The sequence below is a fragment of the Cydia splendana genome, chromosome Z (genome assembly GCF_910591565.1).
Source record: "Cydia splendana chromosome Z, ilCydSple1.2, whole genome shotgun sequence".
In the NCBI taxonomy this organism is placed as follows: Eukaryota; Metazoa; Arthropoda; class Insecta; order Lepidoptera; family Tortricidae; genus Cydia; species Cydia splendana.
The window spans coordinates 48,459,267-48,484,242 of record NC_085987.1 but is presented as its reverse complement, the minus strand read 5'-3'; the positions used below and the strand labels follow the sequence as shown (position 1 = coordinate 48,484,242).

The 24,976-nt window shown below is 38.4% G+C and overlaps 2 protein-coding genes and 2 long non-coding RNA genes across 6 annotated transcripts in view; 3 read left to right on the top strand and 1 right to left on the bottom strand.

The window, feature by feature from the left end:
- LOC134804044 (importin-7) overlaps positions 1–5,946 on the top strand; it is a 48,248-nt gene extending 42,302 nt beyond the window's left edge. Inside the window, exons 12-15 of the mRNA XM_063776922.1 lie at positions 1,311–1,450; positions 2,360–2,471; positions 4,055–4,198; positions 5,377–5,946. Of these exons, the coding sequence (XP_063632992.1) occupies positions 1,311–1,450; positions 2,360–2,471; positions 4,055–4,198; positions 5,377–5,432 (452 nt within the window). The 3' untranslated portion in view covers positions 5,433–5,946. The remainder of the gene's footprint in view (positions 1–1,310; positions 1,451–2,359; positions 2,472–4,054; positions 4,199–5,376) is intronic.
- Positions 1–24,976, top strand: part of LOC134804155 (uncharacterized) — a 431,198-nt gene that overhangs the window by 254,338 nt on the left and 151,884 nt on the right. The gene's annotated exons all lie outside the window — the stretch shown is intronic.
- The window catches only part of LOC134804161 (uncharacterized), a 292,314-nt gene that overhangs the window by 131,086 nt on the left and 136,252 nt on the right, over positions 1–24,976 (top strand). The window lies entirely within an intron of this gene.
- On the bottom strand, positions 17,031–20,945 carry LOC134804494 (uncharacterized). Of its 3 annotated transcripts, XR_010146131.1 has the most exons (3): positions 20,697–20,808; positions 19,176–20,586; positions 17,031–17,879 (listed from the first exon to the last, which is right to left on the bottom strand). XR_010146131.1 is itself a non-coding variant. In XM_063777542.1 (2 exons), the coding sequence occupies exon 2, from the start codon at positions 20,578–20,580 to the stop codon at positions 20,083–20,085; it is 498 nt and encodes a 165-aa protein (XP_063633612.1). In that variant the 5' UTR covers positions 20,581–20,586; positions 20,921–20,945; the 3' UTR covers positions 19,170–20,082. The 3 variants fall into 3 exon arrangements, 2 of the variants coding, with proteins under 2 accessions (XP_063633612.1, XP_063633611.1); XM_063777542.1 differs by lacking the exons at positions 17,031–17,879; positions 20,697–20,808 and adding an exon at positions 20,921–20,945 and having other exon boundaries at positions 19,170–20,586; XM_063777541.1 differs by lacking the exon at positions 17,031–17,879 and having other exon boundaries at positions 19,170–20,586.

The window sequence follows — 24,976 nt, the reverse complement described above, 5'->3', positions numbered from 1 at the left end:
AAGACGCTTCGTAAGACGGGCACGTGACCTGATCGAAAAACTGTTACAATGTCATTTAGTTTTCACTTATGCCGGCACTCCCGGAGTGCAACCCGTTGTTTTTTTATACAATAAATCTATCAAAATTAAATTATTAAAGTACTCGTATCGTATGTTATTTATAGTGTCCGACCGATAAAGGTTCGGCTTTGGCCCCAGTTTCGGCCGAAACCGAAACCGAACCTTTTGTAGACTTGTTAAAATCGTTGAAAATATGTCATAAAACCGCTTTTTAGAGGAGAGACCAATTCGTAGAAACCGCCTGATATTTACGATTTTCGTAGGACCGAAAAGGTTTATGGTCTACTGATTATCAAAATGCACGGTTTCGCTTGTTTGGAATGAGTTTTTATGACTTTGTTTGTTTTTAACTTTTTTCTTTTAAACATACCATGCGGGGTACCAAATGAAAGGACTTTGTGAGTAGATTATAAAAATGTTACATACTATAACATTTTCACTCCACAAAAAGAAATGACACAATGACATTGTCCGTCACACGTGACGTCACGCAAGCGCCCTGCGCCGCCTAAACGAAACAGCAGGCTCAGGCATACATTTTCGCCGCGCGGTAGAAAGAGAGGGTTACGCCTTACGTCTTACGCTGTCTCGAGTTTTCCCCACCTCAAAAAGTGCACAGCGCCGCTAAAAAAGTTTTCACCTCAGCAGCTCGAACAAGGGTACTTTGCTTCTTAAAAACAGTGAGCAAAATGCGATTTTGCTCACTGAGTCATTTTGTCACACGCAGTGAGCAAAATCGCATTTTGCTCACTGAGTGTGTCTGTTTCAGTGAGCAAAATGCGATTTTGCTCACTGAGTGAGACAAAATGACATTCAAGTGACCTTTATAGTCAAATGTCATTTCAACATGCGGAGTCTAATACAAGTTCGATATACTTGGGTTCTATTATCTCTGTCCCTCTAGGTATGTTCTCACTGCTTAGGGTGAAAAATTTTGTGTACCTACTACACGAGATCAAAGTTATTTACATCTCGTGCGCTTTTGAATCCCTTACTACGCTCAAGATTCTAAATTAGATTCACTCGCTACGCTCGTGAATCTATTATAGAATCTTTCGCTTGCACGGGACTCAAAATAAGCACTCGAAGAAATATCAAACTTTGATCTCTTGTTGTACAAATAACTATTTCACTTCAAAAACATTAAAATTACCTATTTTAGAAAAAAGTTGATTGGGTCTCTTCTCGCGAAACTGCCCTAAATGTGTTTAAAAACCAATTGCGTAATGACCGTATTATGTTCCATCCAGAGGTGCTGTCGAGCGACGAGGACGACATAGACGACATGAACAACGAGTACCTGGAGAACCTGTCCCGCATGGCCGTCAAGAACGCCGCGCACCAGGGCGTCAACCTCACCGCCAACATCGAAGACTACGACAGCGATTCCGTCAGTTCACATCCCTTCATTATACATAGTACCTACTAGCGACCCGCCCCGGCTTCGCACGGGCTAACTAATTATACACCTTCCTCAAGAATCACTCTATTGATAGGTGAAAACCGCATGGAAATCCGTTCAGTGGTTTTTGAGTTTATCGCGAACATACAAACACAAACAGACAGACGCAGAGATAGGTCTAAAGTGTATCCTTACTAAACTTGTCCTATCATGTAAGTAATCAAACACTCGTCAAAGGCATTATCATACTTTACTGTGGAATTACACAGTAGTAATCACTTAAAATGTTGTTGTATACTTTAAGCAACTCGCAAAGTATTGATATCAACCAAATAACCACGGAAAAATATAATTTCTAATAAGATTTTAATCAATAATTACAGTAACTATCGGATCACCTCAATCACACAAAAACATCTGACATTACGATGTCAAAATTTTCTATCGATTTGACGTTTGTTTGTTTACATGATATGTAAGGATTAATAATTAGACTTTACTTGCTGATGTGCCGTAGGCGAGTTTTCAAACTTGTGAAATATCCACTTGGAAAAAATTCGGAATCTTTTCATAGGATTTGTATAGGACTCAAATTTGACCATTTTCAAAATTAATATCTGTAGGTATATTTCAGGCGGTTGGTAAATAAGTTTGACGGTGATTTTCTAATAGGTAGCTTAGTTTTGGAAATAAAACTAGAATATATATTATATTTTTTCTTAACATGATACAAATCAGTATAATGCAACCAAGCCTTTAGCCAGTCTGTAGCTAATGATAATAACTTCTGATCAGCCGCCTCAGTTAAATGATAGACCAATAGATGTGTAAAGCCTAATAGATCGTGCCCCCAGTTTGTGGTCAAACATGTACTAATAATAACTGTTTGGGTAACAGGACGACGAAGACTACGAGCCGGACGAGACCGCCATCGAGTGCTACACGACGCCCCTAGACGACAGGGATTGTCCCGTCGACGAATATGTCAAGTTCAAGGCGGCGCTCTCAGGTGAGTGACAAGTCCCAGGTGCACCATCCGCACTTGACAGACTGATCAACGTCACCCGGCGCGCCGCGGCGTTTTACTATGAAACTCTCCATACAATCAAATTTAGGGAACTCTTTAACGATGACAGTTTGGTGCAATCGACCCTAATACTTGTATATTTACCCTAGCGTAAAACCAGGCCTATGGAGCTCCGCGCGACCTCGGATTGATACGTACGCGTCGCGCGCCGCACACGGTGCAAAAGGCCGGTAGGCTGCCACGCGCGCTCACCGACGGACGCCGCCACGTTCGCTTTAATATTACCACAAAAATTACTTCGCCTCGTATAACGTATTTATATCGAATTTATCTATTAAATGGAATATAGCCTGTAACTAGCTTTTGTTTTGCGAAATGTATTGTGTGGTTTATTCCAAAGAGTATAGTAAGTATTAAGTATATTAGGAAAAGAAAGCCCTCTTGAAGCATTTTATTGAAACTCGTTTCAAAGCGCTATATCTAATTTGGGTCCGAAACTAACTATGTATGTGTGCGTGCACATTTACATGTGCATCCGCATTGTGTACTTTCGTCCTACATAATAATATTAGGTCTACTTGGGCGGTTTACAAATACATTTTTTGTTTGTTTTCTTGTAACTTGTAATAGTTTTTTGTTTACAAGATATCAAACAAAATATTGACTGTAGGACGAAAGTACACAATTCCGACGTACGAAAGCACACAAAGAGACCTAATATTGGTTTTAAAAGAATGAAATCAAAATAAATAAAAAATATACACTGTTATTTATAGTAAAACAAGTAAAGCCTGACAACAGTTTATTTGACCCTCGCCATTTTGCGGATTTTCAATGGTACTAATTTCTTTTACTGGCAACAAGTACTCTTTGACAACGAACGTTGGATGTCATTGAATGTCACCGATGTAAACAAACGGAAAATATCTACGAATATATTCAAATATAAACGGTTTTATTACAAAAATGGCAAAAAAAATTCCCAAAGATGCGAAAAAAATTGTAGTGAATGCAATCAAATACTTACAGCTTAAAAAAGACGAAGGATTACATAGCATTCCAATAAACAATGTTTTAAAGTTGGTTGTTGACATGACCGGTATTGACATTTTATAGTCCGGTTTTATTGAACTGGTTAGTTGTTTGGTTTAAACTTTAATATTTCATTTAAGGTTTATGTAGATCGACGTTAAAATCCTATAATCGAATTGGAGACTGAACGTTTTATAATCGAGGTTGGTGGTCCTGAAAGCGACACAACATCTGATGAAAATGAGACTTCGTCAGAGTCAGAAAACGAAGAATATATAAATATTGAATATTTAGAATCAGATTTTGACGAATAGGTTAATTGAAAGAACCGAATGTTTTGACATTATACATGAAGCCAATGCCCACTACCCCGACTATACATGACTTACGCACATTATTGCCATACGTAAGCTGTTTGCAGCGACACTATCTCAGGGTTAAATAAACTGTTGTCAGGCTTTATGTTATTTGTTTTTCCTATCCTTCCTTCCGAAAACGTAATTATGGACATAAAACTTAATTTCCGTTTGCAGGCATTTCAACGACGGAGCCGGCGTTATACCACGCACTCACCCAAGTGTTAGACGAAGAGCAACAGAAGCAGCTGAGCGCCGTGCTCGTGCTTGCCGACCAGAGGAAGGCGCAACAGGACAGTAAGCGCATCGAACAGAGCGGAGGTTAGTACTGTACCACCAGCCACACGAGACCAGAGGGAGGCGCGACAGGAATGCGGAAATCATTCGGTTCGTCGTCTGCGACCTACTATCTACATAGATGTAATATTGTTCTACCCTTGTAGGAAGAGCTGGATGCTAAGCGCCATCTCCTCAAGAGGCGACCGAAGCCCTCGTAGGTGTAGGCATACACCTACAACCCGGACATGTGAGCGCATTTTCAAAACAAGTTTTGCTTCGCAAGTCACAAGAGCGTTCCATGTTTCCAATTAAAAACAGTTAGGAGGCGCCGTCGTCGGACACGGCGAGGAGGACTAGGTTAGGTATATATAAGTCGCTTAACTTCAAACTCGGGTAAATCCATTTGTCAGATTATGCCTCAGATAAAAGGGTAGATATTTGCTGAGAGGCTCGAATGGATTTACCCGAGTTTGAAGTTAAGCGACACATATAGTCCTCCTTAGATTTCTCCACGAGCTCATCATCTGATCTTGACATGGCAAGATGTCCATGTCGGTATTTTTTTAAGAGGATACGGGAGCTGAGATTAAAATATTTTAGGTGAATATATCCGTCACGCTAACGGAGGCGGGTCCTAAAACTAGTGCGATAAGGACAGGGCGAAAAATCGTGCGTAGAAATCTTAAAAAAGCGAGGTCTTGTACTCGACAGTTTCCTCCACCAAAACTTAACCAAATGTAACGAAATTTTGAGATCTAAATGGTAATTAAATTATCTTTGTCGGACTGTTTTGCTTTTTAGGCTAATTGATGTCAGTTTTGAACACCATGCTTCTCTTTGCGGCCTAGTAAATTAGGCCGTTTTTGCAAATATGTGAAGTGCTCTAGCGCCTTAATAACAAAAAAATCAAAACGGTCAGACCCAGATGGTAATAATGAGGTTAGGCACCCTAGGTTAGGTTTTTTATAATGTGTTTATATGTACATAATTTTTAATGTTTTGTAAGTGTTTTTATATTTCACTTTTATATTCATATTATAAATCACCTAGCCTAAGAGTTGAAATAAATAAAGAAGTAACGTAATAATCTGTGTAGAAAAAATAATTGCTCTAGCGTCAAAAACAGAGGAAACAGTCGAGTACGTTTGTATGGAAAAATGACCACTCTTGTTGCCTCTTAAGGTTATATGTATTATAAAATAATCGTTTTGTACTTTCAGGTTACTCGTTCACAGTTCCCGCTCAAGTCCCGACCAAATTCAAGTTCGGATCGTAATCACACAACAGTGCTTTACAAACACGAACACAGACAATTATCGTACGTACGTTAAATTATGTTTATTTATTATAACAATCATGTTGCGTACGGAGCCGAGGAGCCAAGCGTTCAAAACGCATGTTATGTAGTGTTAGCATTTAAAATGGTATGTTTCGATAGATAACAGAATGTATTTATATATTCCTGTTACAAAAAACCCCGATTAAGATTATCCAATGAGTTGCGCTTGTATAAAGGAGTTTATAAGTTAGTTTGCTTGGTGAATCACAGTTTTCAAATTGGGTATTTTACTATTTGCGTGAAATGTCTGAAATATGACTTACTTTCAACCTTTGTGTTAATAATAGTCATTTTATCATTATCAATGTTTGTCAAAAAAGGCTTAAATTTCATTATTAATGTTTACACAAACATATTCTAGTAATTGCATGTACTACAGATAAAAAAAATATTTTTAATAAAATGTTAAAACCTGTAAATTCAACCTTATATTCTTACCGATGATACTATTTTGTTTTTCTCTACATATATGCTAAAATACCCTATTTGTTAAGCTAACTCAAAATATAACAAGTTTGCGGCTGACGCATATATACTTGTCAGATTTGGCGGTTTATGTATGTTAAACCCTTTACCAGGCTGTCATTTCAAAAATGACAATCGAATGTCAATATAAATATACATATGCCTTAGCCTGGTAAAGGGTTAAAGACGATATAATAAAACCTGTTCAACTAATTATGAGCAAAGATTCATTTATGGTATGAATGGATCAACTTTTTTTCGTTATTATGTCCCGTCAGCTGTTTTACTACGTTCTATTAATATGCTTAGTGTATGACCCATTATAGCAAGAGCTTATAACTGCCATAAAATATGTAAGTTTGGTTATTTTAAATACCATAAAATAAGGGTTTAATAAGGACCCAGGCGGGCGTGACCATGGCAACGAGTGTCAAGAAAAAGTTAACTCACCCAGTCAACTTAAGGGTTTCGCCTCGAAATTAGAGATAATAAACTGGAAACTCCTATACATCTTCGTTACGGCCCTCTAATGTTTCTCTTAAAAGTCGAGGAACTTAAGGCAATTTTTTTTGACTTAATTTGCCTGGTTTAAAGCGGCCAAGTTAAATGGTAGAATGATCATTGCTTTAGAGTTTTAGAGGTTGACAGTGTATTCATCTCGTGTGCTCGGGTCAGTAAGTCAGTGAGTAGTACGAAGTAAGGGCACACGTGTAATTGTCTGTGTTCCTTGTTGAACGTAATCGTTGGTATTCTCATTGGTTAATCGCTGAACGCGATATTACGTTTGTTACATAATACATAAGTGCGTGTGCAAGTTTACAAAATGTTGGGAAGCTCTCTGAAATTTCAGGAAAGGCAACATTTTGGAAATGGAAAAAATCGATTCCTATACAAAAATATGTGAAATTTCCGGAATTATGTCAAGTGGAAATTCCGCAATTTAGAAACTTTTCAATGTATAGCAATAGCAATGTTTGTAGTTTTTACAGTCTCCCATCAGGATGTATTGGAACGGCGAACGTGCTCACAAATATCTGAACCAGCATGTTAGGGTGCGTGTTCAGATATTTTTGGGCACCGAGGCCGCTCTGATAGGTATCTGATTCCACCTTGAGAGAGACACCTTGACACCTTGTAATACCATGGTTGGCATTCAATAAATGAAATGAAATGATTGCGAGTGTGTTGTCGACACAAAGCTAGGCGGAACAATCTCAATACACTTACAGCCGATTGTTTAATGGGCATTTTCACTTAATTGAACACCTTTAACGGCCGGTTAGCAATCGTTACAAAACTGACGGTTAATGTCAATACCCATACATTTTGTCAGGAATGTAACGGTTAGACGTTACTGAAACACGACTTAAGTCGCGCTTTTGAAGTATAAGTTGAATGAAAATGCCCTAATTTTGTCGGTTTTTCTCGTTGGTATCGATAAACGAGACGAAAATGACCACAATCGGCCCGCAAACCTTTTTGAATCGACACAAAATACATAATAAAACCGTTACATGTTTTATTTAATTGGCAAGCAATTTCTACCTTATCTTAATTGTTCTAGATTCTCATTTCATTCATGTACTCGTAGTCGGCTTTTGTTAAGTGCCCTATGTGTGTACTGAGTCTTGACAGTGTTTAAAAATCTGACTTTATACGAAGGAAATATATTCGTGTAAGTATTCGCGAATAACATACACGAGTCTAAGCTAACGTTGCAACCACTTTGAGGCATTATAAAGGTTATATTTTCATAGAAATGTGACATGAATGGCGCGCAGAGTTAGCTCGGTCCGACTCCACTTGCAGGAATTATATCTTGCACGAGAGAGATTAAGGGTCGGTTGCACCAAACTGTTCGTATCGTTAAAGAGTTCGCTGAATTTTTATGTATGGAAAGTTTCATAATAAAACGCCGGGGCGCACCGGCTGACGTTGATCAGTCCGTCAAATGTGGTTAGTGCAACTGGCCCTAACAAATGCATACAATTGTCCCCGTTCGTCCACTGAACGAAGAAATCTGATAACAAGTTTTTTTTTCACAGGTTTTAAACGCATTCCTATGGCGCCATTCATTTATTACGTAAGACGAACATATCTTATTTTTTCTTACAAGGGGGAGGGAGGGGGTTTTCATAGTTCTTACGTAAAGATGCGATTTTTTTTAATTTCTATGAAATTATTATATTACGTTTAAAATAATACTTTGAATTATATGCTATCAAACACGGCGCAGTACCTTTGTAGGTACAAATAAACTTTCCAAAAAGGTTTTTTTTAAGTAAAACTGAAACAAACCAAACGTGTACTCATTTTTTCCTTTAGATTCTTACGTACTATATGGTAATATAGGGAGGAGGTAGTCAGCCTATTCTTATTTTTTCTTACATAGGGGTGGGAGGGGATCAAAAACTGGCAAAAATCGTGTTACGTAATAAATGAACGGCGCCTACTTATGCTATTGTTGATCCCTAAACGTAGTTTTGTGTCGGTCACGTTCTATGGCGGCAATGGTTCCTAATTATATATCATTAAACCGGCCATATATGATGGGGCTTTAAACTAATTATTTAATATAAAAACAATTTGTCATCCGTCAATGGAAGGATATACTGAAATTGTTATAATAAAGTGAGATACCAAGATAAACGGTTAGAAAGGAATCTTCGTTAATTGGATTACGGTCGTCGACATTAATATTTTTATATACAAATCCATGTTGACTGTACTGTGCACACATTTGAAGCTAAACATCACATGTATTAAAAAACACGTTATATACTGACCATGCTAAAATTATGTACACTGGAACAATAAAAACGGGTGACTCTTCAAAGAGACCCGTTTTCTTTGTTCGTAGGTGTACAATGAGATGAGTTAAGTACATTTTTGTTTTTATACGTACATATATTTAAGTGTAAGTGTTTATATGACTGTTGTATTATTGTTTTGATGTACCACTTATAGTTTGCCCGCATTACTTTATATTTGATATCGGTTATTTTTTTGTTTTACGTCACTAAAAGTGTATACTTTTGAAAGTTTTTTGTGAATACATTATGTTATTATGAGCACAATATTCAATACCAGTATGAGTCAATGTACGGCCTAGTTGAGATCACAAACGTCTTGATAAGCCAACATACCAAACATATACACCGTGTTTTTTTTATTTCCGTTAATTTCAAGGGTGCATTCCTGAGCTTAAATCAAGTAACTTTCTCAAAGACACCGATATTCTAATTAACTCCATTTCGGAGATAATCAATAATTTATTTTTTCCTATAAGGCCTCTACAAGCGTGTACACTTGCCTTAGGGCCGGTTTACATATTGATTAGTGTTTAGAATGAGTTCATACATTTGCTAGTAAACTTAAGTACTTTCTCGGTCGATCTATGTTCGAAATGACATTGATATGTCACAGATTTCTATTATTTGGTTGAGTTAAATGTAATGCCCGTGTTACAACAACGCTAAATGCTACATTTAATTACTTTTTAAACTTAATTTATATTTAAATAAAACCAAAAAAAAAATTATTTTTAAATTTTAACCATGCCATTTAGTTCTCTTAAACGTATTTAACCATACCCCGAAGTTAACGGAATTCAATAAAAACACGGTGTATATATTTACACAACCTTATTTTCTGTGTCTTATTATAACTTATACTTGTGTAAATATATATTTGGATTGTAAAGATGTTTGTGAACTAGACTGTACATAAGCTAACTTTGCACCGACAAAGTGTGGCAGTGCCACTAAACACATAATATTTTAATAGGGTATCAACGTTGTTGTGGCATACTAAGTTGAAGCGTGCTGGGCCCATAACCTGTTAGATCTGGGCGTACAAGGAAACTATGAAAATATATATTGTCTAGAGAATAAGCACTGATAAATTTAGATTATTCAGCAGCAAGGTCGAAAAGAATGTGACGGCATCACGCACGCGAACAAACGCTGTATATTATTCAAACGTAAACACTTGTTCCACGCGCGTTTATGCAGTTACCTATAAAACAAGATTATTTCAGTTTACGAAGACGTATATTCTCTAACACTCGGTAGTTAAAATTAATAGACGGATTACTGTACCCTCACCATGAGTTTTACGCGGCCTTAAACGCTACCCACTGCGTCAACTCAAACGCAGTGTATCCTGCTTGCACCAATGTCATTACGAGAGAGATGCATTATGAGATTTACGACTTAGTTCACACAGTAGCGAATATGTTAATGACCGACTTATTACCTTCCACAAAATTCACATGGAGAAATTGGGTGTCCTTACAATTTGGCACCATGCAGACAATCCGGACATGTACTACTCTAATCCGGTTCATAGACATTCTAAGGTTTATGATAGTTAACCGATTCGGTGCTGATGACACGCCTGCCGTGTCATCAATGTTTTTTACGTGTGGCGTATGACACGGGAGAAGTGTCATCATATTCTATGTCGCATGGCATGGCTGCCGTATCATGAAATGATTGTTCCGCGCCACAGCCAAAAGTTTCCGAAAATGGAACACGCAACGAATCGGTTAATAGTTCTTTTCCATACTTGTACGGCCGAGGATATTAACTTTCAGTACCATTTGGTACCTTGTCACAGTGAGTGACAATGACTCCCTAGCGACTTTCATATTGATTGTCACTCACTGTGACGAGGTACCAAATGGTACTGAAATTAAGTAAATTGTTTTACTGTATGTCGACGTGAACAGCGCACGGAACGAGTGTCGACTATTATTGCAGTTAACTGTTGGGCGGAGATTATTTCTTTATTTTTCCTTTTATTTTATTTATTGTATTTTTTTCGATTGACATTCGCGATTATTCGCATTCATCTCGTGAATACAATTAAAATAGAGAAGGCATAGTAAAGTATTTTTCACCACACCAGCTCGGACAGGATTACTTTGCATTTCAAAAACTGATAGCAAAGTTGCATTTTATTCACATGTGAGGCAAAGTAATCAAATGCAAATTTTGAGTTTTCTTATGGTTGCTGGTAGAATTGACTTTTAAATGATGATTTTGCATGATAAATATTTAATAAAATTCATTTGGAATTGATGTTGTTTGATATTTTACATTTAATATTTGCTTCGGGTTGGTGTGTTGAAAAAAATTGTGTTTCACTCGGGGGCAAATTTTGTTAAACCCTCGTGCTTTGAAACCCTCGCAACTCGATACGCTCGTGGTTCAATTTTGGAATCTTTAGCTTGCTCGGGTATCAATATTAACACGAGCGGTTAAACAACAACTTTGCCCCCTTGTAAAACAAATAACTATAGTAGCGGTGTCAGCTATAGCAGATTATGATTGGGCGGTATTATTAGTTGTTTTTTTGTTTATTATTTATTATTATTTTTCGGCTGACACACGCCAACATGCTTACCTTAGAATGTCTTTAAGAACTCACGATGGATTAATAACAATTATTCGAAACCTCTGAATGTAGGTATGTATGCTTGGTGCCCCTAACCGCATAAAATGCGTGTCACTTTGAATTTGTATTTTGTTTGAAAAATTACAAAGAGAAGCCAATAACTTACTGTGTCAGTGTCAAATAAGTCTAATAAAAGGTCCCACTTTGTCCATTACCATAAGGACGAGATTTGCTGTATCATTATACGTATAGCCCGTCAAAGCGACATTTTGCTTGAAAACGACACAATTAAGAATCAATGCTCAAATATATATCCACAAAAGTTGAGCGCTATTATGTATTTGTAAATTTTTGGTCCAATTGCTTTGGAGATCAACTACGGTTCTACTTTTCAACACGCCGTGAATAGGTAACGCGACGGCCATGATTTCTCTTAACAACTTGTTAAAGCACTCAGTAATAAATAAGGACACTGACAGTAACCCCTCATTCCTAAAGACATGACTTTCTACACTAATAAATACAGCGATCACTAGAGATATGGATAGCGTTTGTAGAGGCAGTGTCGACTTTTGCAGATGACAGAAGGGAGCTATGTTATATATTTTGTTTTATTTATTTTTTGTTTTATTTATTACTAATTTTCGGTTGACACACGCCAGAACGCACTCGCTAGCAGCTATTTTATGGATATTTCTGTCTTAAATATCGTACACTGGTGGTAAGTTGTTTCCAGTTTTGACCAGTTAGATGAGATGTCCATTTTGACGACTCACTTTCCTATTATATGTCGAGGTGTATAACGAAAGTGATCTAACAATACTAGAATGTACAGAATCTGATATTTGCATGACAGTTAACTCTCTTTAACTTCTGAGACTGAGAGTGACTTTAGACAATCAATTAAAACTTTTTTTACGATGAATTTTAATGAATGGCCTTACTTGTATCAAACTAGGACTGTCAAAAGCAAAGCTAAAGTGAATTTGAAAAAATAAATACGTCGACTGTAGTGGTGTTATAAGGCCTGAGGCATTCAAGTACTTATAGGGTTGTTTCCTATATGTAGAGCGATTAAATTGTTTTGCACAGCGGTCACGATGATTTAAGAAACAAAATACGTCGAAGAAACAAGTATAAGCATGTTTTTTGCGTTTACAATGATTTTAAAATCAACACACAGCATCTTCAAACTATCTTTATAGTAAAAATTGTTATAAGGTTACAAAAATAATATCTGATTGCACAGTACCCTATTATTGACGTGTTTCACGCTCGATTATTCATTGTATATCACCACTATAGATGTGTGTGTTTGTCTATTTCTGTTTGGGATCATACCTTTGATTGTTGAGCTTTGCTATTGGCTATGTGCAATTAGACATGACATTATTTTGAGCCCACGAAAGTCATCACTTTTGGTATCCCCGCCGCGCATAAGCCAATAGCGAAAAACGTAATAAAAAATGCATTAGAAACGAAAGCACCATACTAATTATTTACTTAATTTAGTTCAGATGTCTTCCAAAGTCGTCTGGGTTATAAATACGCTTCAAAACATGTTACGCTTGTACATTTAATAGGACTAACGTCTAAAAACTAAATTTGTTTAACAAAAAGGTGCACTTTATCGATAATGCAAGTTAATTTTAAACTTTTAGATAAATATGTGATGCAGCTCAGTTGTTTACCGCCAGGCGCTATTTTGTTACTTCGAACTGCCATCTTGTACTCGTAATAATTCAAGATGGCGGCAGTTGATGCGATAACAGTACCTAAAGATTTGCCTAATATTTTGAACGCAGTTATATCAATTATTGTAATTATTGTGTAAATGTGAATGCTAGAGTTAGACCGAGGTAAGACTGCAACGATTTTGATAGCACACGCAGTGCACGTGTTATTTATACGTCATAATTTCATAGAAGTTGACGTTTAAAATAACACTTGCACTTAGTGATCCACAAGACTCGAGCCTTTTAGCTCTTTTTTTAGGGCTCGCCTCATCTCTTCACGCCTAAAAGACTATTTAGCTCTGTAGCCTCCGGCCTAGTTCTATTTAAGAGCAATTCTCAGATTGTTTGTACATTTCCAACACATCTTAGATTTCTATAAAAATTGGTATGCTAGTAAAGTACATGACTACATATGGTGGAAGTTGTTCAGCTTGAAGAGCCTAGGCTCTTGGAGCTAAGAACCTTATTAAAAGCTAAAAGTCTTTATATAAATATTAAGACTCAACATTTTTTTAGCCTCGAAGCCTTTTAGCCTCAAAGCCTAATGTCACAAAGGTTGTTTTTTTTCAATAAGTAAACTCGACGCGTTCTACACGTGGTGTATTGAATTTGTTTACTACGACTGATAATGAAATATTAATATTCCCGTATTAATAATTAATTATCAGCATAACACACAAAACACTAAACTTGCAGATACCTTGAATTACTTATTATTAGGTGTGTAAAGATTTACACATCTAATAATAAGTAATTAACTACTATTATCTAAGTACGAATGTATTCATAAAAGTTAAGAGTTTATATAAGGCTCAAGTTTTTTAAGGGTTTTTACCTTAAAAAAAGGCTTGAGCTCTTAATAGGCGATAATTCTAAAAAAAGTATAGCTTTTTTATTAAGACTCAAGCTTTATTAAAACTACTAGCTCTTTGAAACCTATTTCATTAAGCCCGCTCTAAAATGAACTCGAGAGCTTTAAACGGGCTAAAAGGCTCGAGTCCTTGGGAACACTACTTGCACTGCGTGTTCTATCAAAATCGTTGCAGGCCATAGATGGTAGGATCCTATAGATGCGCTATACGCGTGCCTCCGTGAGAGACAAAACATACGCAATGCGACACTATGATTGGTCGAATTTTTTTGTTGCCCACCATAATCCATACTAAATTTACGGTGGGCAATAAAAAAAAGTGAGACTGACAAGGACAAACAATAAAAGCGCTTTCGCTGCTACTCCTACTGAAGGATACATAAGACTATCCAGTTCGGTCATTTCCCCCCACCTCATGTCTGATCCAGTTAAATACTCGATTCATATTGCAGACTTATCTCGGTCCTACTCTATTGACATTGGGTCGGTACCATCTAGGTACAGTATTAACGACTGAGACTGTTAATATACCTAAGGCGCAGGCGGTCGAAGCGACACTGCCACACACAGCTTAAAAGGCCAACGTTGTGGGCAAGGCAGATTAGCTATAAGGTGCATGGATACGTGATAACACTTGTGAAATGCGGGCGAAGCTCTATATTTTTGTGATAACGATTACTATGGGCTACTCGCCCACGTCAATTTTTTATTGGTTAGGGAAAACTACCCAATGCGCACTAAGTAATTGTCATATTTTTGTAAGTCTCCACTGCTAGGGTAGTTGGCCCACTATCGACTTGTTTTTGACGTGCGTATTCAGCGTATTACATCGGTAAACACGCGAGTTTGTAACAATTATGTTTTGTATTTAGCTTTTTGTATTTTGAGTGTCGTCAGTGTATAGTTCACTTTCGAAAGTATAGGTATGTACATGAAATTTGAATGAATGAGCAAGTACCTATTAATATAGGTGTCACAGCTATGACATATAATTTATTTAAGCTCTTTTGAGCTAAAAACCCGTACTAATAAAAGTTTATAAAGCACCATATTAAAATGTAAAAAAAGGAACGGAAACTGAACTATGCACTTGACCAAGTTGAGTCCTAAGGGCGTGGACGTGGAGCCCCCTTGTCGTTTGCGCGCGCGGACGCTGCAACATTGTAAATATCACGCATAACGAACTATACAAATGTAAGGATGTTTCACTTCATGTAAATAAATGTGATTCATAAGAATTTGTGTTTATTTTCAATTGACTTGGTCCTCGGATTTTCATTCCCGCGGTTGCACGGAGTTGGTTAACCAAAAATAGTATGAGCGTTGCTAACTGACGCGGACGCGTGCGACGGGTTTTACCTATAATGGCACCCGCGTGGCGTGCATTGACGTATATCATATCTAAGGACTGGATTTACGGGCAATAAGAATGAGGCATGACCATGACACGAATGGGGGCCAGTACAGCGGTGTGCCACCGCGATTGGTTAATGAGTTTGCATCACGCGCGCGATTGGTCGCAAGTAGTTGCGTTAGACTGCACGATTGGCTCGAATTCGTGAGTGACACGTTAACGCTGAACTAGTACCGTTTTTAGTGCCCGTAAGGCCCGTCCTTAGATATACGTGAATGCGTGCGTGCGTGCGCCCGCACACGCTTCTTTGACTTCTGCAACTTCTTCATCTAAGTCAACTTCAACTTAAGCTTCTCCAACCGATTTAACTTCTTCAACTTCATTACCTTCTTTAACTTCTCCAACTTACAACTTCTTCAAATCTCCAACTTACAACTTCTTCAAATCTCCAACCTTTTCAACTTCTCCTACTTCTTCAACTTCTCCAACCTTTCCTACTTCTTCAACTTTAATTTCTCCAACCGTTTCAACGTCTACTTCTTCAACTTCAACTTCTCCAACCTTTCCAACATCTTGAACTTGAACTTCAACTTCTTCAACTTCAACTTCTCCAACCTTCTCATCTTCCTCAACTTCAGCTTCTTCTACTTCTGCAACTTTAACTTATCCAACCTTTACAACTTCTACTTCTCTAACTTAGACTACTCCTACTTCTTCAACTTTAACTTCTCCAACCTTTTCAACTTCAACTTCTCCTACTTATTCAACTTCTCCAACCTTTTCAATTTTTCAACTTTCACTTCTCTAACTTCTTCAACTTCAACTTCTCCTACTTCTTCAATTTCTCCAAACTTTCCAACTTCATCAACTTCAACTTCTCCTACTTCTTCAACTTTCACTTCTCCAACCTTTTCAACTTCTCCTACTTCTTCAACTTCTACAACCTTTTCAACTTCTTCAACTTCAACTTCTCTAACTTCAACTACTCCAACTTCTTTATCTTCCTTGTTCGACTTCTGCAACTTCTTCATCTTAGTCAACTTCAACTTAAATTTCTCCAACCTATTTAACTTCTTCAATTTCTCCAACTTCTTTATCCTCCTACTTCTTCAATTGATCCAACTTCTTCAAATTTAAATTCTCCAATTTTTTCAAGTTCTTCAACTTCGACTTCTCCAACCTTTTCAACTTCAACTTCTCCAACTTCTACAACATCTCCAACTTCTACAATTTCTCCAACTTCTTCAACTTCTTGGAGTGGAGGTGGAAGTGAAGTTAAGATAATAAAATTAATAAATAAATAAAAGAAAATACATAATATCTTAAATTAAAAAGGGCTCAAAAGACCTTTCGTTACAAATAACGAAAGTTCGCATTTTTGACTAATAGTCATCCATTTTGGGGGTGAAAAGAATGGTGTAATAAAAATCAGATTTGTTTAAAATATGGTACTTAAATTACTAATTCCACGCAGACGAAGTCGCGGGCAAAAGCTAGTATATATATATATATATATTTATAAGATATTATAAGACCTCTAGCTAGATCGACTCATCGCCCCCGAAAACCCCCATATAGCAAATTTCATCGAAATAGTTAGAGCCGTTTCCGAGATCCCCGAAATATATATATAAATAAACAAGAATTGCTCGTTTAAAGGTTTAGATAGATAACTATCAAATAAATAAAGTTAAAAGTAAAGACAGTAGTAAAGTTAAAATCTTTATTTCGAGTAAAACAACTAGTAAAATTTTGAAAATAAATAAAATCCTAACGTACAATATTTGAGGAAACCTGCATACATCTGCGAAGAAATTCAAAGGTGTATGTGAAGTCCCCAATCCGCATTGGGCTAGCGTGGGGACTATAGGCCCAAGCCCACTCGCGCATGAGATAGCGGCAGCCGTACGAGCCCAATTTCTTAGAAAAACCGCAAATCGATGTACAGGCGGCTTGGCTTGGCCAAGGTGATCGAATGCTGTCTCTAATGTCTCTATCACTCTTCCATATTAGCGCGACAGTGACAGTTGCGTTTCGATCGCTACGGAGCGTAAGCGATTGGCATCTTGGCTACGCGGCCAGGTTAGCCATTTGGCACACGTATTATATACTAGAGGTCAAAACAAAATTTTTGACCCGCAGTTCCTAAAAAATTTCCATTAGGAGGGGAGTGCAGTAATTTTTTATTGCCGTACCAGTAGCGAGGCATCAAGACAACCTCTGGCGGTAGTGTGGTTTCATGCTGCAACTTATTCCAGTGCGCATTATAGTCTACTAGATCAAATGCCTTTGACAAGTCCAAAAACAGGCAAAAACAGGTGTATTTTTATCAGTGTAGTACAGGAACAGCTTGCTTGAGACACAATATTGCACTCTCCTGGACAACCCCGGCCTAAAACCAAATTGTGAGTTGTGCAAGTTTAGGTGCTTAGCGAGTTGTTTATCAAGCAGACGTAGAGACTGTCCAGAACCTTGGACAGAATAGTAGCTAGCGAAATTGGCCTGTAATTGGACATGTCAGAGGCATCTCCAGTCCTATTCTTCACTACGAGGGGTGCCTTTTAAGTTCTGTCGTTTGTAAAATCTAAAGACAATTTAAACCTCAAGTACTATTTATTGTTTTTTTAAGTACTTGTGGTGATATTTAATACACTTTTTCATTTGGTCGATTCAGTTTTGAAACCACTTATTCCACTCCGAAGTTGGGACATCAAAATGGCCGTTTTGTATACGTCAACCGCCTCTTCTTGTATTCGGTACGATTAACCACGAAGACATTGCATGATTTTAGGGAAAGTAAAGAAATCATTAGGGCTCAAGTCAGGGCTGTACGGCGGGTGGTCCAGAATTTCGACGTTTTGCTCTAGTAAAATCGCAATTGTTTGCCGGGAGGAGTGTGAGCTTGCATTGTCATGGCTCAGTACCATAATACGATGTTTTCGGTTGATTTTTCGGAATTCACTTATAGCTTCTAGTAAGCAAACTGTAATATACTAGTCAGGGCTAACTGTTTTGTGATTTTATAACACGATGGTGGCAACGTGTCCACTTTTGGCGACAAACGAGGCGATTATTTTTTTAAGTACTACTTGAGCGTATGACTTATTTGGTCGGTTTCCGCTCGTTTTAGAACACTCGGACGGTGGATTGCTGTTTGGAATCAGGATCATAAGCATAAATCCAAGATTCATCACCACTCACAATGTCATAAATGAGTTTTGTATCTCCTCGATCGAATTGCTGTAGAGTTTTGCAGCACTAACTAGTGCGAGCCATTTGTCGGTCGGCAGCAAGCAAATGTGGTGTCCGGCGAGAATTTTTTTTTTTACACCTATCTCTTCATGTAAGGTTTTTTAAATGGTAGTCCCTGAAATGCGTATAGAAGCTGCTATCTTTCGGTATATCACATAGCGATCTTCGACGATCAGCTGCCGTACAGCCTCAATGCTTTCCTGGTTTTTCGCGGTGTTCGGACGACCTTCACCCAGTCTATCACCGAGACTAGAGCAATCGCGTTAAAATTCCAAATACCAGCGTTACACAATCAGAAGGCATGATGCTTTGTCAATGAAAACAGTAGTCAGCTCTGTAAAGCACTGAAGTCGCGTTAAACGTCATTTAAAGTTATAGAAAATTATCGCACGGAAATTTTCCTATGAAATTTCCATTTTCACAACTGACTTGTCAACTTTAACTCGATGCTATACTAAAACGGTTCGGTCAATCATGATTCGTTTAATTGTTTTTGAATACTTAATTCACATAGTTTGATACGATGGTAGTTTTTTTTTTATATAATTGTGAGAGATTTGCAAACGACAAGACTTAAAAGGCGGCCCTCGTATTGGTACGACTACCGTGTACATTAGTTCATTCGGAAGGTAAGAGTGGGCAATGCACAAATTAAAAAACAAAGCAAGTACTCTGGGTAGGTGAGGACCTGCATACTTTAGATGTTCGACGCTGAGGCCGTCGAACCCCGGAGATTTCCCTCTAACCATAAATAATAATTTATCACCGTGGCAACATCCTTTATTGAAAATTTTACAGTGAGACTCGTGGTGTTGACGGCCTGGGAATCACGCACCGCCGACCGCTCAGAGAGCGGCGGATGCACCCTTAAACTTTCTTTAAAAGCATTAGCTATATCCGCAGGATCATGCAGACCAGAAATGCTTGCAGGAAGGCTCGACTTAGGATTTAGGCTTTTTGTTCGCTTCCAAAATACACCAAAACGTTTTTTAGAGTGACTTCTAGCTATCATATCCATTTTTATTTGTTGCTGATTATTCAGACAATATTTCAATTTTAACTTAAACAATCGCCTTGATTCTCGCATGCTATTGTACACACGCCATGCAAAGGTTTTCCACACGTTAACCACATCTGGTAACGCAATCTCGCCCCCCTGTGCGCGTCGCTGACATGCCGGTTCCAACCTGGCATTGAGTGTTTTTTAAGCCAATTAATTGTACCTTTATGCGAAAACTCCGTGCCCTTTTTAAGAGTACTTACTATATTATTATGCAGTGTATCCAATAACAATAAGTGACCACCATTCGAACACAAATTATTTGAGCATTGGTATAACTCTTCTGGCATAACCACAAGTCTTTACCTATTATTACAAAAAATCGTTATATTTCTCAATCTGCTCACTGTCCCTCTCCCCCCAAATTACTTTATTACAGAGGTAGTTGGGCAGATCTCTAAAATGTCTAATTATATCTATGTCACATTGATACTTGTAAATTAAAATGACTAAATAGTCATTCCCTTAAAGTAACCATAGCGGCACCTCCTCTGATCCTGCAGCTGCCCGATCTTGGATGACATCTCGTCCTCCCGGCACACTCCGCAGAAGATGCTCGTGACCATGTGGAGCGGACTGCGGTAGTACAGGCTCGGGTCCTTCAGCGACTTGTTCTGTTTGTGGCAGCAGACGTGTATAAACACTTCAGCAATCATAAGTAACATGATCAGAACTGCTGGAAAAACTGCTGCCATCGGTATCAGAAGCAACCTCGGACTAAACACATTGGAACCTCTGATTATATTCTCTTTTAACGCTTGGAATTTTTTCGTTTTGCTCATGTATCCCTTAGGAAACTGTATGGTCTCGGTTGGAGCCGCGGACGCGCGCGGCCCGATCACGCCGGACGACGAAGATGGCGTCGGCTCGCCCGTCTCGTCGTTAACGAGGTACGTGATGATCTCGCCGGTCTCGTCGTCACAACAAAAATGCCTTTGCCTCGACATGTTGCTCTGAAAAAATAAAGAATTTTAGTTACCTACCTGTTTTATGAATACCAAAGTAATTATAGATCCGGGATCTTGAAAATTGGTGTTTTTGCTCTCGGTTAACGTTAATGTACCTAGTTAATTACATGTTATGCCGCTACGTCGAGAAAAAATACTTATAAGGAAAATTTTGATCAAACAATGTTTGTTTGGATTGCCTTTTTTGCTTTTAAACCGGTTTTAAAAACTTCACTTTAATCATTTGTTATTAAGTATGCTGGATCACAAAGATTTTGGCATTACCTACTAGACACTGATAAATTAATGTAATATTTATTATTTAATGTGAAATACATACCGTCACACATCTAACGTCAAAAATGAAAAATGCATGCAAAATACAAAACAAATCGTCACTGAGACATCAGGCTATAACGTATAACCGCGAAAATCGAAGTTCATCAACTGCGTGCATTTTTCTCCGTTACTCTATTTACGTTGTAATGAGATTAAAAGAGAAAGATCCCCGCAATTTACGAAATTCGGTTTTCACGGTAGACCCTATGCCAAATTGTCTATGGGCTACGAATGCAGCTTTATTTTAGTCTGTTCATTATCAAACATAAATACAATCCATGTAGGACTCACTTATATGCAAGATCTATGAACTGATAAAGTTGGTCAAGCAAATCTTGTCAGTAGAAATAGGCGGCAAAATTTAAAAAATGTAGGCGTGAAGGGTTATCATCCCATAGAAATTTTGAAATTCGCGCCTTTTTCTACTGACAAGATTTGCTTGACCAAGTATATATGAACTGACGAATCGGTCGATTTGATCATCCCGTCTGGATACCGCTTAAGTGATAAGCCCCCTCCAGACTATGCGCGTGAATCGCGTTCGCGGCTTCGCGCCGCGATTCGCGCACGAGTGAGGAGGGGGCTATAGAGTGATAGACGCCGCCGACGCTTAAAACCCCCCCACCCCCCACCTGCATCAAAAATCTGGGTAGCTCCATTTCTTAAATATATTTTAGGAACACAAAGATTAATTCTGCCAACGATTAATTCTTATTCAGTGAACGCCGTAGTTGACCTTTTTATGGCCTGAGCACACTCGACTATACATCGTATCTTGCAATTCGATTATTCGAATACGTCGAATATTCGACCTGTTTTGATATTCGAATATTCGGCCGCTCAGGTATCGAATATTCGAATATTTTTTATTACTAGAAAAATCTATTTTTATCCGCTATAATCTTATAGCCGATTTAGACTCTCGGCTCGCGGCTCGTCTCGCGGCGCGTCTCGTGGCTCGCCTCGAGTGGCCTTGAGCGCATGAGCCCGTCGAGCTAATGATTACACTCTCGCCTCGTGGCTCGGCTCGAGGCTCGTCTCATGGCGCGTAAGCTCGTCGAGCTAATATATTTTAAACACTAACGGCACGGCATAAAGTTTATAATCGAATGACAAGTCGAACGCGAGTGTGAACGCAAGCGCGCGTCCCGCGCGAGCCCCTTTGACTCGTGCCCAAAAAACCGCTCCTCCACGCGAGCCAGGCGAGCGCGAGCCGAGCCGCGAGACGAGTCACGAGCCTACCGTTCACACTCGCGTCTCGTGGCGCGCCTCGCGGCTCGTCTCGTGGCTCGCGCGAGAGTGTAAACCGAGTAATAGAGAGTCATAGAAGGTAAGATCCTATATAAGTGCTATACGCGTGGCTCCGTGTGGGACAAAACCATAGAGGTACAATAATCAATACTAATATTATAAATGCGAAAGTGTGTCTGTCTGTCTGTCTGTCTGTCTGTTACCTCTTCACGCTTAAGCCGCTGAACCGATTTGGTTGAAATTTGGTATAGGGATAGTTTGAGTCCCGGGGAAGGACATAGGATAGTTTTTATGTCGGAAATCATCCCTGAAGAGAGTGCAAAGGGGGGTGGAATTGAAAGAGTTAATGAATTGCCTAATAATTGAAGCAAGCAATGCGCGAATTGAATCATTGCTATTAGAATTATCCCTGGATACCTGCGCCATACCTACTTTAGCTGCTGTCACTAATTCCACGCAGACGAAGTCGCGGGCAAAAGCTAGTATAGAGATGAAACGGGGGAGGGGCCAAATGACCGAACGAGATACACTTATAGAACTTTCAGTAGGAGTGGCAGAGAAAGCGGTATTATTGCTTGTCCTTGTCACAATCTCACTTTTTTTTGTTCCCCACCATAAATTTAGTACGGTCTATGGTAGACAGCGCCTATCAACCACAGTGGAGTCACGCATTCTAGCATTTCGCTGCGCATTCTGACTTTCTTCGGCCATGTTTCTCGTCGTGGTAATGACTCCATAGAGCTTCTCGTAGTGCAGGGAAAGGTCGAAGGCACCAGGCCACGTGGTAGATCACCAATGAGATGGACAGACCAGATCAAGGCCGCAACTAAGTGCTCGGTTTACGAATGTACCCGGAAAGCTGCAGTCCGCGACGAATGGCGCCGTATTAGCAAGATCATCACTCATCGAGATTCACAATGATGACCACGACCACTCTGGCAAGAGTGTACCGACTAAGAAGAAATGGTAGGCAACAAATAACTCGACCGAATTACGTAGATTGTTTTTGGTATTTTGTCAGGAATGTTAAAACGTGTTTTTAGAATAACACGACAGCAAAAACTTTCGTAATATTTTTTTACTTTCCGTTGCGCGGTAGATCAAAATTTCATTAATTGCTATATTGCTAAAGATAAAACGGGAAAGCACTATACGAGCAAGCAGGAAAGAGCGTGCTGTCTCGTGCGATTCCGTGAGTCATTGCCGCGAATTCGTTCAGTTAGCAAATCGACGCGACGCAAAACTGGCAAACCGATCCAAGTAGGTATACCGCCAAATTGATCTCTTTAAGTCTATGCGAAATTTAACCTTACTAATTGAACAATAAGTTTCATTTTACTTTACCTGTAGATACCAAGTTTCGACTTGACTCAATAATGGCGGCAATGTGCATGGCAACATTTTTCTTCGTGATTTGAAGTCGATTCGTGTACATTTTATGTCTCAATATGTCAAACGAAATTGACGCAGCAACAAATCGGAAAGGGTGCGCTTAGAGCGGGTGAACGTATCTTAAGTCGATTTACGGAATACTCAAGTCGATTTAGTCGACTTCAGACCTATAAAATCGGTTTGAACCATAGACCTATATAATAGGGACAAGACATATTGTTCTATACGTACAATTGCTTATAGAAATAGCACCCATTTTGACGGCACACACATAAATATATATCTATCTCGTTTTTACTCAGCACTGTAACCCATAGCAAAAAAAGATGACAGTATTTCAGTACGGACATAAAGTGTTCCATGAAAATACGTAAATACCTAATGCGGCCGAAAATCCGCCATGTTTAGTCACGCAAATGTCATTGTCTGTCAGTTCAGCAGGTACTTGTCCTGTCAAAAAGTCGTGGTGAAAATTAAAATTATTAATTATCTTTCAATATTTTGCTTGTGATTGAAAATAATTGAAGCCAAATGTGAATAATTACGTCGCGAATATGCCAGTGTGTAGTGTATTAGGGTGCGGCATAAGAAAACCACCAAATCAGCCATCTTTAACCATACACAGGTACGCTATAATTTACATGAAAAATATTGGTTATTGTTAATGTTCCTGGGAAATTTAAGGATGTTTCACATTATAAATAGCAAGGTTCTTCTGTGCAGTTATAGATCATGAAGTGATTGGATTTATTTAACTATATTTTTACGCTTAAATAATGTAAACATTTCAGCTAGGGTTGTACTTTATTTATCGACTTTGATATCGATATATTATGATTGCCTATTTATATTTTCTTATTTTATCATGCTACCCCGCTTCAAACCAACTAAATTATCTTAATTTAATAATTAAATCATTTTTATAGCTTACCAAGAAATGAACATAAAAAGAAAGAGCTGGAGATGGAGACCCTGACCGACTCTCGGGAGCACTCGGGTCCGTGGGGTCGTTACTCCACAAGCTGCCCTGCGGGCTTTTTTATATCATTATTATAGTTTTTTTTATATAATTCGACATTAAGAGACCATATACATATAGTTGTAATTTATAAAATGGTTAATGTATTGTTATTATTTTGACGTATAAAAATGCCCTTGTGGCCTATTTGCTGAATAAATGTTGAAGAAGTTGAAGAGCGGAAGTCATTCCTTATTTTTGTAATAAAAAAATGTTCTGAAGGTGTTTTGTTTTTTTTCACCCGTCGCTTAATAAGCTTGAATTTTGTATCGCTCTCACTTATAGATACGGCGCACCAAGGTCGAGGTGCAGTGCGGTAGTGTGTTACAGACTTCAGGGTTAGCAACACAACAAAATTGATTGTAATACCACGAATACCACTGTAATAGAGAGGTA

Coding starts and splice junctions, on each gene's coding strand:
- LOC134804494 (XM_063777542.1), bottom strand. CDS start 20,580: ATGTCGAGGCAAAGGCATTTTTGTTGTGACGACGAGACCGGCGAGATC.